Source organism: Coregonus lavaretus (genome assembly GCF_964263955.1).
Source record: "Coregonus lavaretus genome assembly, chromosome: 26".
In the NCBI taxonomy this organism is placed as follows: Eukaryota; Metazoa; Chordata; class Actinopteri; order Salmoniformes; family Salmonidae; genus Coregonus; species Coregonus lavaretus.
Window position 1 is genome coordinate 33,082,553 of NC_140013.1, and position 12,961 is coordinate 33,095,513.

Below are 12,961 nucleotides of genomic sequence, written 5' to 3' on the forward strand. Positions count from 1 at the left end.
GCCCATCCCTGAGAACCGAGACCCAGTGGAACAGAGCCCGAGACCACCATCACCTGAGAGGGCCTTCATCAACCTGCAGCCACACACACAGGTAGGACTCTAGTCCTGCAGCATTACATACTAGTTTATGTGTGTGTGTGTGTGTGTTTCACTGTGTTCGTCAACTATAATGTGGCTATAACTAGTCTCCTGAGTGGCGCAGTGGTCTAAGGCACTGCATCGCAGTGCTAGCTGTGCCACTAGAGATCCTGGTTCGAATCCAGGCTCTGTCGTAGCTGACCGGGAGACCCATGGGGCGGCGCACAATTGGCACAGCGTCGTATAGGGGAGGGAATGCTTGCAGGGGATGTAGCTCAGTTTGTAGAGCATGGCGTTTGCAATGCCAGGGTTGTGGGTTTAATTCCCACGGGGGGTATGAAAAAGACAAATAAATAAAATAAAAAATAATGAATGCACTAACTGTAAGTCGCTCTGGATAAGAGCGTCTACTAAAATGTAAAATAACTATTTGTATAATACCATAGGAATGTGTATGATTGAGTCTTATGTTATATCTGAAAAATCTCAAATGCTCTCTCTCGATTAGCTTGACCAACAAGGAGCGTTATCTCACTCTGAAGAGATGAGAGAGAAAACCAACCCACTCTCTGGGATCCGTGACCTGTGTTTTCACTGTAACTTTTTGTCTTAGAAGTGACGTAGAACAGGGGTAGACAACCAAATTAAGCCGCAGGCTGATTTTGGTCGGAGAAGATGGTCGGGGGTCCTCAACATAATTATAATAATTTGTACACTGCAAACTGACCACAACTAAACCCAACAAGCGATTGTATTTGAAAATAACAGTAATTTCATACTTTGATTACATTGAGACACGATCAAGTCTCTTATTTTATTCGTGGGAATACTTGGGAACAAATTCCCTGAATTAAACTCATTTTTAGCTGAATTCCTGATGATGGTCCTCTGTAGCTCAGCTGGTAGAGCACGGCGCTTGTAACGCCAAGGTAGTGGGTTCGATCCCCGGGACCACCCATACACAAAAAAAAAATTATGCACGCATGACTGTAAGTCGCTTTGGATAAAAGCGTCTGCTAAATGGCATATTATTATTATTATTTTACGTTTGAGAAACATGGATGAACGTCTAATTCTGACATGAGTGTGAGAGCTCGTAGGTTTAGCCACACGATCTAACCCTGCACCTCTGTCTCTCATGCAGAATGACTTCGCTACTCTTGAGTCAGTGGTAGGTTGTTTACTGGATTCAGTCAGTATTTCTACAGACATATATTCATTACTGATTAATTACTGCAGCTACAATATTCTCCCAGTATATAAGACTTGTTCGGTTTCGATACACGTATTCCCACTGGGCACACACTGGTTGAATCAACGTTGTTTCCATGTCATTTCAATGAAATCACGTTGAACCAACGTGGAATAGTTGTTGAATTGACGTCTGTGCCCAGTGGGCTGTATCTTTTCACTGTGATCTTGTGATTAATCATGTTAACTAATCTTGTACCGCTAATCTTCCCATCAAGAGTCAGAACTACAGGTCATCTACTCCAGTGACTATGACCTCCTTGACCTCTGTCTCTTTGACCACTGCTCCACTGACCGCTTCTCCACTGACCGCTACCCTCCAGACCACTGCCACTCCCCCCCTCTTCCTCCCTGTTCGCATCCCTCCCTCTAACCTCCAGACCACCGCCGCTCCACCCCTCCCTCGCCCCCACCGCCTGCCCCCACTGAAGGTTCCACCGCCGACCCTGGCATGGCCACAGACCACCCATCTACCACCCATCTCCACCCAGACTGAGGGAGGACAGACAGGCAACACTGACAGGACTGGAACACCTGTACTGGTAAGAAGACTGATAAGAACCAGGCTCCCTCTCTCTCTTTCAGTCAGATCCACACACATGGTGTCACATAGAGGAAAGCTAGTGTAGATCTGTAAGATTATAGCTGTGCTGGAAAGATGTTTAAATGTTGTATTATGTTTCTCAGACTCTGGACACTAATGGAGATCAGACAGGAGAAACCAATGAGATTGATTATGATGAGGTAGAGGAGATTAGCATCCTGCCTGATGAGGAAAGGTTCCAAGTAAAGCAAGTGGAGAAGGAAGAAGTGAAGGAGAAGAAGGAACAGGAGAATGAGACAGGGGGGGCGAAGAAATGTCGCAAGACCATCAAGAAGAGGTGAGTTTTAAGTAGACAGAAGATAATTAAATAGTGGAGGGAGGGAAAAGCTAGCAGACAGATGGACACATAAAAGGAGATAGTAAAGGACCATGAGTCACAATTTTGAAGTGTTGCAGTAGTGTCCATATTGTTCCATTCTTGTCAGTGGTTACTACCTCCCTCGCAGGTTTATCAGATGGCTGAGGAAGATGTGCTGCTGTGGAGGCTGCTTTCAGAAATGCTGAACTGAAATCTTCATCACACCACAGCCAGAGATCCCTTAAACACACACACACACACACACACACACACACACACACACACACAGATGTGCGCCCACAAACATACACACACACCAGGGATTTACATTTTCTTTCATCCTATTTTTCAATAAACATAAAATCCCATCCTGATGTTTGTTTTGTTTAGATTGGCAGGTCTTGACAAAAAATGAATATTTTGTCCAGGGTTGGTTTTGGGAAGGCTCCAAAGCTAATAGAATACAGTAGTCCTATTCATTCATTACAACTTTTTAAGGTTTAGCCTCTTTACTCTGGGAAACCTGTACACATTAGTCTCCCGGAACCAAGAGGCTTTATAAGGTTGTGCCTCACGGGGGAAGGCAATAACTTTTTGTTTAGGGTGTGTGGATTCACCTTAGCCCTCTTTAGGTGTGTGTGGATTCCAATGATTTATATATACACCACAGGAGGTTGGTGGCACCTTAATTGTAAAGGACGGGCTTGTGGTAATGGCTGGAGCGGTATGGTATCAAACGCATCAAACACATGGTTTCCATGTACTTGATGCCATTCCATTTGCTCTGTTCTGGCCATTATTATGAGCCGTCCTCCCCTCAGCAGCCTCCTGTGATATACACATATATTTATATACATCATTGATGAATTCATTCATGCACTCTTTTCCTGGTGCACGAGCGCCTCCCTGTGGACACTCGCGAGCCCCATGTGCAGATGCTATAGCGTTATACAACCAGCGGGGGGCGGTAGACCTCGATGCCCAACCACATTGCTAACCAGTCGCACTCGTACACATTAAAGGACTAGGAAACTTAGCTAGCCATACAACATTTCAAACAAGGGGAGGCGACAAATAAGGAAAACAAAGGAGTTTCTAATCCAACCGGACATAGCTACAATGCCGTTAGCTGTTCAAACACATCGGTGGAGAGTGAAAAGTTCGAGTTTGTAAGGTTTGATATTGTATTTGTGATTTTGATTTGTGACATTTTTCTGGAGGCTCTATAATGGGGACTTATAGAAAGTTCCATCTTGTTATGGGTGGTGGCACAGAACGGCCCAAAAATCAACTAATCCGGCAAAATCGTTAAGGCAGCAAGGGGGAGAAACCACCAGAGAGCCCGAATTAAAAGGCCAACTTGTGAAGAGGCGCTCGCGCCCTTTCACGCCCTTTCGCCCTTACCATCTGGTCACGCGTCCCAGTGATCAGAATTAGCGTGGGAATGACAATGCCACAATAGTTCCCATTCTCAGACGCCCTAAGCGGCGCAGTGGCCCACTCATCTTGGCTGCTTAATTATGAGGAACACAATCATTCCTGTTGGGCCAGTGTGCCTGAGGTCTACATCCGCTTTTTTAGGTGACTTATTCCGGATCTAGAGGCATATACTGTATATGAGGCACTTCACACTTGCAACATCACATTTTGTGAAATGCGCATTGGAAATGCATAGAGAGGGACACTGACTGCCACACCAGCGACATTTTGCTTATTTTTTTAAGTATAGTATTAGACTTTAATACTGGCCAAATTGGTCTCCATCCCTCCATCCATCCTTCCAATGAAATTATCTATTTTCCACATTTATTTATATCGCTCTATTTTCTCGAACACCTGCATATCTATTAATTGAATAAAAACAATATATCCTTCTAAAAGTAAATATACCTCTTCATGATGTGAGACATTTTTAAACTTTAGTGGTGTACTATTATGCTGTTATTACACTGTTATTTTTAGGTAATATGGGGTATTATCAACAGTAAAATACTGTGAAACCTTTTACTGCATCATACTTTAAATTATGGTGCAGTGTGTGAAAATGTTGTAGGCTGGGAAATAATTGTTGTATTTCGAAGGCTACTGAAATTCCATCACACAGGATATACAGTATTTTTGGAGTGCCAAAAACCTTCGGCCCTCTAGTGGGTGCATGGTAGGCTGGCTCATTAACATATTTCGAGGCGTGCCTTGTAAGAGGCTATAATTTGTTGCACCGGTTGGCGAGAGTGCTGTAGGCCTACCAATTTAAATGCTATGTGGTAGTAGTGCCCCATCACTTTAAAATGTATAGGGGACAGATTGGAGTGGCAGCAAGCCTTAAACTTTTAATGATTGAGCATTTTGCCATGTTCTTTTGGTCTGTTTTAACCTGTAGTCACTGCCAGTTTGGAAGCCTTTGTTAAAGCCTCTTAGAAGTGAAACACCAAATATTCATTGATATGCTGTAATGTGTAAACGCATTACCTGGCTGCCGACCTGCATGCACCAATCCCATGTAATTACAGTAAAAAAGTGTGACTTACAAACCCCAAATTCCCTCCATGAATTTCATTCATCCATCCAGCCAGCCATCCATTCATTCATTAAGATTGCGGTAGGATGCACTTTTTTCTATTCTACGGTATTGTACTGTGTGTCATTACACAGTACTTGCTTTTATACTGTATTTGGATTGCAGTAGGTGTACTGGAATATGAAATACAGTAACTTAGGCTACTTGCCACTTTGCTGCATGTAGTTACTGTCAAATTCACGGCAACCTCTTTACAGTGTTGCTGTCTGTAGTTCTTCAACTTTTTAAGATGGCAGGGGTATTGGGATCTTGTTTTCCCCAACATGATCCAGTCACATTTTATTTACCCAATGTGCAACGATTGGCGACTACACTTGTTTTCCATAGGCCTAACAATGAAATATGATGAAATGTCCAAGTGAAAATAACGTTGTGTGGGCAGTATCACATTTGCACTGAAACCTTGCAAGTTTGATCAAGTGAATTAGCCTAATTGTTGCAATATTCCCAGCAAAATCCGAAGATTTGGTGCAGTCGGTGTATAGGCCTAAACCTGCTTCAGTTGCCTAAATTATATGCTGAAACTTTAGACTATTTTGCAAAATATGGTTTTACAGACAGCCCTTGTTTTAACGGAATAATAATGGGCTAAACCAGTTATAATTTAGTCTAATAATTGGTCTTAATTGATAGGCTAGCCTAACCTTGGCATATTTGCCTGAATTTGTAACAAATGTATGCTAGATACTTTACAGACATTTTCTTGTTGGTCCCATATGTTTTAAGGGACTAGGCATTTTCAATCGGTGCTTGAAATCGCGGACCCCTTGGCGCGCAGCCCAAGGCACGGCCTGACTGCATTACCGTCCCAGTTATTCATTGTGCTGTTTTCTGCATTGAACCCCCAAATATATTTATTTCCCGTACCTATTGTATGTGGTATCTTTTTTATTGATTCCATAAATACACATTGCAATTGTAAATAGAATACAAATTAATTTCTGTTGTAATGTATAGGCCAGTCTAGAACAGCCCTGACCCAGTAAACTTGAACTAATTGGTCCATTAGCCTATCAGAGTCAGCTGTCCATTATTTAGAAAATGCACATTGAAATGTGATACATTGTTGCATGTTGCTACAATGTTTTCACTCTGTGTAGAGGGGTCTATATTGGTCAAAACTCAACCATGTGATGACACTGCACCTGTGCATAATAAATACATTATTTAAGAGCGTCATAATAACAAGTAGAACATTACAAGAGTTCCAGAACACTACATTCTAGGTTACTTTCTTGATTTGTGATTGCAGGAGAGAGGGTACATTTTAAAGCAAGGCATGTGAATGTATTATTTGTTGCCAAATTTGAGTTTAATAGCTCACAATATTTAAGTAGGTTGTTTATTTTTTTCATGACCAAATGTCTTCTGTCTGTTGTGAATGTAATTTTGGGCCTAATGAAATTGAATAGGCCTTCTTCTTCCCTCCAGTGATGCCGACAGACGCTAGTGAGGAAGGGCACCACCGTAAGCCAGTGCGCAGGCCCCGTCATTCCTATATGGTAATTAAGAGCAATATATCGTCCCATATAGGCCTAAAACTACAGGTTAACTACAGGATCGACTTCAAAATCCTCATGCTTGCATTTAAAAACATGAATGGATTAAGCCGCACATACATCAGTGACCTCATCTCAATCAGCGAGCCACCATGCACTCTCCGCTCTAGGCACTCCCTACTGCTTCAAGTCCGTAAGACACGTCTCCGAACTAAGCCTTCTGCTTGCTCCCTTGCCCCTCGCCTATGGAATGCTCTCCCTGACCATCTGAGAGCCGCTACATCACTCGGAACTTTTAAAACTGGCTGCAAAACCCACTTCTACAGACTGTATTTTTCATAGTCCTGGTCCCATTCTAAAATGTATTTAGCACCTAGCCCACTATTGGTATTTTACCTGCCTTGATTCGAAATGTACTGTATGTTTTTTTTTATTGTATATATATATATATATATATATATTAAATGTTTTCCTCAGTAGAGCTTTGAGATAACTCTGTAATGAAAAGCGCTATAGAAATTAAATGTAGCCTATTATTATTATAATTGATCTACACATGGATTCCCTTATTGCTCTATCAGGTAAGTGGACCTATGCTATGGCTTAAAAAACAAAAAAATAGCATACAACTGCTAGATAAATGGATTTGAGTGTAATGTGCTCCTGTCATTGTGCTCCCAGTTAGGTCGTGTGGTCAGGAACCCAGACTTTGAACCCAGACAGAGTGTGTCCAGAAACAGGAACAGGAATAGGAGACCTCAGGTGAGTATGACATCAACAGGTGTTCTGCAGCCCATCCCTGAGAACCGAGACCCAGTGGAACAGAGCCCGAGACCACCATCACCTGAGAGGGCCTTCATCAACCTGCAGCCACACACACAGGTAGGACTCTAGTCCTGCAGCATGACATACTAGTTTGTGTGTGTGTGTGTTTCACTGTGTTCGTCAACTATAATGTGGCTATAACTATTTGCATAATACCATAGGAATGTGTATGATTGAGTCTTTTTTTATTCTTATGTTATATCTGAAAAATCTCAAATGCTCTCTCTCGATTAGCTTGACCAACAAGGAGCGTTATCCCACTCTGAAGAGATGAGAGAGAAAACCAACCCACTCTCTGGGATCCATGACCTGGTAAGTGACCTGTGTTTTCACTGTAACTTTTTGTCTTAGAAGTGACGTAGAACAGGGGTAGACAACCAAATTAAGCCGCAGGCTGATTTTGGTCGGAGAAGATGGTCGGGGGTCCTCAACATAATTATAATAATTTGTACACTGCAAACTGACCACAACTAAACCCAACAAGCGATTGTATTTGAAAATAACAGTAATTTCATATTTTGATTACATTGAGACACGATCAAGTCTCTTATTTTATTCGTGGGAATACTAGGGAACAAATTTCCTGAATTAAACTCATTTTTAGCTGAATTCCTGATGATTTTACACAATTTTTTGAGCAAAAACTAAACTACCTGTTGCCGACCCCTGTCGTAGAAGGAGTCAAAGATGAACACAGGTTGTGTGTGTGAATGTGTGTGTGTGTGTGTGTGAATGATGCAGACAGTCCTCCTGTGTGAGGAGAAGGAGAAAGAGAAGGCCCTGTTTGTTAAAAACAGAGAGAGGACCATAAGATACTTGAAAGAGGATCTGGCTTACTACCATGAGAAGGTCACCAAAGACCTGGGATCCCTATGCCAGACCCTGGACAGAGCTCTGGTGCTGAATCAGAGCGAAGAGGAAGCTAAGCTGGAGGAGAGGATTGATTTTGAAAGGATGGTTAGGAGGTTTGGGAAGGGTGAGAGATTGATGAGGCCAGTGCTAGAGGTTGCAGGAAGAATAGACAGACAAATATCAAGACACCCGAATGTAAAGATGGTAATGAATGGGAGAAGAGCCGGCCAACTAGTGAAGGTGGCAGAAGAGGAAGAGAGAAAAAGAGGTCAAAGAGCGAAGCCAGTGAAAATTGACAAGGAGTTAGGTCCTGTGGTCAGGAACCCAGACTTTGAACCCAGACAGAGTGTGTCCAGAAACAGGAACAGGAATAGGAGACCTCAGGTGAGTATGACATCAACAGGTGTTCTGCAGCCCATCCCTGAGAACCGAGACCCAGTGGAACAGAGCCCGAGACCACCATCACCTGAGAGGGCCTTCATCAACCTGCAGCCACACACACAGGTAGGACTCTAGTCCTGCAGCATTACATACTAGTTTATGTGTGTGTGTGTGTGTTTCACTGTGTTCATCAACTATAATGTGGCTATAACTAGTCTCCTGAGTGGCGCAGTGGTCTAAGGCACTGCATCGCAGTGCTAGCTGTGCCACTAGAGATCCTGGTTCGAATCCAGGCTCTGTCGTAGCTGACCGGGAGACCCATGGGGTGTGGCACAATTGGCACAGCGTTGTGTAGGGGAGGGGATGTAGAGCATGGCGTTTGCAATGCCAGGGTTGTGGGTTCGATTCCCACAGTGGGTATGAAAAAGACAAATAAATAAAATTATGTATTCACTAACTGTGAGTCGCTCTGGATAAGAGCGTCTACTAAAATGTAAAATAACTATTTGCATAATACCATAGGAATGTGTATGATTGAGTCTTTCTTTATTCTTATGTTATATCTGAAAAATCTCAAATGCTCTCTCTCGATTAGCTTGACCAACAAGGAGCGTTATCCCACTCTGAAGAGATGAGAGAGAAAACCAACCCACTCTCTGGGATCCATGACCTGGTAAGTGACCTGTGTTTTCACTGTAACTTTTTGTCTTAGAAGTGACGTAGAACAGGGGTAGACAACCAAATTAAGCCGCAGGCTGATTTTGGTCGGAGAAGATGGTCGGGGGTCCTCAACATAATTATAATAATTTGTACACTGCAAACTGACCACAACTAAACCCAACAAGCGATTGTATTTGAAAATAACAGTAATTTCATACTTTGATTACATTGAGACACGATCAAGTCTCTTATTTTATTCGTGGGAATACTTGGGAACAAATTCCCTGAATTAAACTCATTTTTAGCTGAATTCCTGATGATTTTACACCATTTTTTAGCAAAAACTAAACTACCTGTTGCCGACCCCTGTCGTAGAAGGAGTCAAAGATGAACACAGGTTGTGTGTGTGAATGTGTGTGTGTGTGTGTGTGAATGATGCAGACAGTCCTCCTGTGTGAGGAGAAGGAGAAAGAGAAGGCCCTGTTTGTTAAAGCCAGAGAGATGACCATGAGATACTTGAAAGAGGATCTGGCTTACTACCATGAGAAGGTCACCAAAGACCTGGCATCCCTAGGCCAGACCCTGGACAGAGCTCTGGTGCTGAATCAGAGCGAAGAGGAAGCTAAGCTGGAGGAGAGGATTGATTTTGAAAGGATGGTTGGGAGGTTTGGGAAGGGTGAGAGATTGATGAGGCCAGTGCTAGAGGTTGCAGGAAGAATAGACAGACAAATATCAAGACACCCGAATGTAAAGATGGTAATGAATGGGAGAAGAGCCGGCCAACTAGTGAAGGTGGCAGAAGAGGAAGAGAGTAAAAGAGGTCAAAGAGCGAAGCCAGTGAAAATTGACAAGGAGTTAGGTCCTGTGGTCAGGAACCCAGACTCTGAACCCAGACAGAGTGTGTCCAGAAACAGGAACAGGAATAGGAGACCTCAGGTGAGTATGACATCAACAGGTGTTCTGCAGCCCATCCCTGAGAACCGAGACCCAGTGGAACAGAGCCCGAGACCACCATCACCTGAGAGGGCCTTCATCAACCTGCAGCCACACACACAGGTAGGACTCTAGTCCTGCAGCATTACATACTAGTTTATGTGTGTGTGTGTGTGTGTTTCACTGTGTTCGTCAACTATAATGTGGCTATAACTAGTCTCCTGAGTGGCGCAGTGGTCTAAGGCACTGCATCGCAGTGCTAGCTGTGCCACTAGAGATCCTGGTTCGAATCCAGGCTCTGTCGTAGCTGACCGGGAGACCCATGGGGCGGCGCACAATTGGCACAGCGTCGTATAGGGGAGGGAATGCTTGCAGGGGATGTAGCTCAGTTTGTAGAGCATGGCGTTTGCAATGCCAGGGTTGTGGGTTTAATTCCCACGGGGGGTATGAAAAAGACAAATAAATAAAATAAAAAATAATGAATGCACTAACTGTAAGTCGCTCTGGATAAGAGCATCTACTAAAATGTAAAATAACTATTTGTATAATACCATAGGAATGTGTATGATTGAGTCTTATGTTATATCTGAAAAATCTCAAATGCTCTCTCTCGATTAGCTTGACCAACAAGGAGCGTTATCTCACTCTGAAGAGATGAGAGAGAAAACCAACCCACTCTCTGGGATCCGTGACCTGTGTTTTCACTGTAACTTTTTGTCTTAGAAGTGACGTAGAACAGGGGTAGACAACCAAATTAAGCCGCAGGCTGATTTTGGTCGGAGAAGATGTTCGGGGGTCCTCAACATAATTATAATAATTTGTACACTGCAAACTGACCACAACTAAACCCAACAAGCGATTGTATTTGAAAATAACAGTAATTTCATACTTTGATTACATTGAGACACGATCAAGTCTCTTATTTTATTCGTGGGAATACTTGGGAACAAATTCCCTGAATTAAACTCATTTTTAGCTGAATTCCTGATGATGGTCCTCTGTAGCTCAGCTGGTAGAGCACGGCGCTTGTAACGCCAAGGTAGTGGGTTCGATCCCCGGGACCACCCATACACAAAAAAAAAATTATGCACGCATGACTGTAAGTCGCTTTGGATAAAAGCGTCTGCTAAATGGCATATTATTATTATTATTTTACGTTTGAGAAACATGGATGAACGTCTAATTCTGACATGAGTGTGAGAGCTCGTAGGTTTAGCCACACGATCTAACCCTGCACCTCTGTCTCTCATGCAGAATGACTTCGCTACTCTTGAGTCAGTGGTAGGTTGTTTACTGGATTCATTCAGTATTTCTACAGACATATATTCATTACTGATTAATTACTGCAGCTACAATATTCTCCCAGTATATAAGACTTGTTCGGTTTCGATACACGTATTCCCACTGGGCACACACTGGTTGAATCAACGTTGTTTCCATGTCATTTCAATGAAATCACGTTGAACCAACGTGGAATAGTTGTTGAATTGACGTCTGTGCCCAGTGGGCTGTATCTTTTCACTGTGATCTTGTGATTAATCATGTTAACTAATCTTGTACCGCTAATCTTCCCATCAAGAGTCAGAACTACAGGTCATCTACTCCAGTGACTATGACCTCCTTGACCTCTGTCTCTTTGACCACTGCTCCACTGACCGCTTCTCCACTGACCGCTACCCTCCAGACCACTGCCACTCCCCCCCTCTTCCTCCCTGTTCGCATCCCTCCCTCTAACCTCCAGACCACCGCCGCTCCACCCCTCCCTCGCCCCCACCGCCTGCCCCCACTGAAGGTTCCACCGCCGACCCTGGCATGGCCACAGACCACCCATCTACCACCCATCTCCACCCAGACTGAGGGAGGACAGACAGGCAACACTGACAGGACTGGAACACCTGTACTGGTAAGAAGACTGATAAGAACCAGGCTCCCTCTCTCTCTTTCAGTCAGATCCACACACATGGTGTCACATAGAGGAAAGCTAGTGTAGATCTGTAAGATTATAGCTGTGCTGGAAAGATGTTTAAATGTTGTATTATGTTTCTCAGACTCTGGACACTAATGGAGATCAGACAGGAGAAACCAATGAGATTGATTATGATGAGGTAGAGGAGATTAGCATCCTGCCTGATGAGGAAAGGTTCCAAGTAAAGCAAGTGGAGAAGGAAGAAGTGAAGGAGAAGAAGGAACAGGAGAATGAGACAGGGGGGGCGAAGAAATGTCGCAAGACCATCAAGAAGAGGTGAGTTTTAAGTAGACAGAAGATAATTAAATAGTGGAGGGAGGGAAAAGCTAGCAGACAGATGGACACATAAAAGGAGATAGTAAAGGACCATGAGTCACAATTTTGAAGTGTTGCAGTAGTGTCCATATTGTTCCATTCTTGTCAGTGGTTACTACCTCCCTCGCAGGTTTATCAGATGGCTGAGGAAGATGTGCTGCTGTGGAGGCTGCTTTCAGAAATGCTGAACTGAAATCTTCATCACACCACAGCCAGAGATCCCTTAAACACACACACACACACACACACACACAGATGTGCGCCCACAAACATACACACACACCAGGGATTTACATTTTCTTTCATCCTATTTTTCAATAAACATAAAATCCCATCCTGATGTTTGTTTTGTTTAGATTGGCAGGTCTTGACAAAAAATGAATATTTTGTCCAGGGTTGGTTTTGGGAAGGCTCCAAAGCTAATAGAATACAGTAGTCCTATTCATTCATTACAACTTTTTAAGGTTTAGCCTCTTTACTCTGGGAAACCTGTACACATTAGTCTCCCAGAACCAAGAGGCTTTATAAGGTTGTGCCTCACGGGGGAAGGCAATAACTTTTTGTTTAGGGTGTGTGGATTCACCTTAGCCCTCTTTAGGTGTGTGTGGATTCCAATGATTTATATATACACCACAGGAGGTTGGTGGCACCTTAATTGTAAAGGACGGGCTTGTGGTAATGGCTGGAGCGGTATGGTATCAAACGCATCAAACACATGGTT

General features: G+C 43.3%; 2 protein-coding genes and 1 long non-coding RNA gene across 4 annotated transcripts; all 3 read left to right on the forward strand.

Moving 5' to 3' along the window:
- Positions 1–1,123: 1,123 nt before the first annotated feature.
- On the forward strand, positions 1,124–2,481 carry LOC311101622 (uncharacterized protein). Its single transcript, XM_084142748.1, has 4 exons — positions 1,124–1,249; positions 1,548–1,871; positions 2,017–2,210; positions 2,380–2,481. Exons 1-4 carry the CDS (start codon positions 1,217–1,219, stop codon positions 2,435–2,437), a joined length of 609 nt encoding a protein of 202 aa, XP_083998874.1. The 5' UTR covers positions 1,124–1,216; the 3' UTR covers positions 2,438–2,481.
- A 4,305-nt stretch (positions 2,482–6,786) lies between these two features.
- LOC311101366 lies at positions 6,787–7,924 on the forward strand. 2 transcript variants are annotated; one of them, XR_014609915.1, is made up of 4 exons: positions 6,787–6,889; positions 6,990–7,190; positions 7,368–7,445; positions 7,875–7,924. It is a non-coding gene; the product is annotated as an uncharacterized lncRNA (long non-coding RNA). The 2 variants fall into 2 exon arrangements; XR_014609914.1 differs by having other exon boundaries at positions 6,787–7,190.
- Positions 7,925–7,950: 26 nt separating this feature from the next.
- LOC311101367 (uncharacterized protein) lies at positions 7,951–12,472 on the forward strand. Its single transcript, XM_084142501.1, has 6 exons — positions 7,951–8,489; positions 8,962–9,039; positions 11,214–11,240; positions 11,539–11,862; positions 12,008–12,201; positions 12,371–12,472. Exons 1-6 carry the CDS (start codon positions 8,088–8,090, stop codon positions 12,426–12,428), a joined length of 1,083 nt encoding a protein of 360 aa, XP_083998627.1. The 5' UTR covers positions 7,951–8,087; the 3' UTR covers positions 12,429–12,472.
- Positions 12,473–12,961: the final 489 nt, after the last annotated feature.

What these genes read in the sequence shown, in the direction of transcription:
- LOC311101622 (XM_084142748.1), top strand. Translation starts at nt 1,217, where the DNA reads ATGCAGAATGACTTCGCTACTCTTGAGTCAGTG. An exon ending in TCGCTACTCTTGAGTCAGTG is followed by an intron (nt 1,250 to 1,547) that starts GTAGGTTGTTTA and finishes CTTCCCATCAAG; the next exon opens with AGTCAGAACTACAGGTCATC. An exon ending in CGCAAGACCATCAAGAAGAG is followed by an intron (nt 2,211 to 2,379) that starts GTGAGTTTTAAG and finishes CCTCCCTCGCAG; the next exon opens with GTTTATCAGATGGCTGAGGA.
- LOC311101367 (XM_084142501.1), top strand. Translation starts at nt 8,088, where the DNA reads ATGGTTAGGAGGTTTGGGAAGGGTGAGAGATTGATGAGGCCAGTGCTA. An exon ending in GGACTGGAACACCTGTACTG is followed by an intron (nt 11,863 to 12,007) that starts GTAAGAAGACTG and finishes TATGTTTCTCAG; the next exon opens with ACTCTGGACACTAATGGAGA. An exon ending in CGCAAGACCATCAAGAAGAG is followed by an intron (nt 12,202 to 12,370) that starts GTGAGTTTTAAG and finishes CCTCCCTCGCAG; the next exon opens with GTTTATCAGATGGCTGAGGA.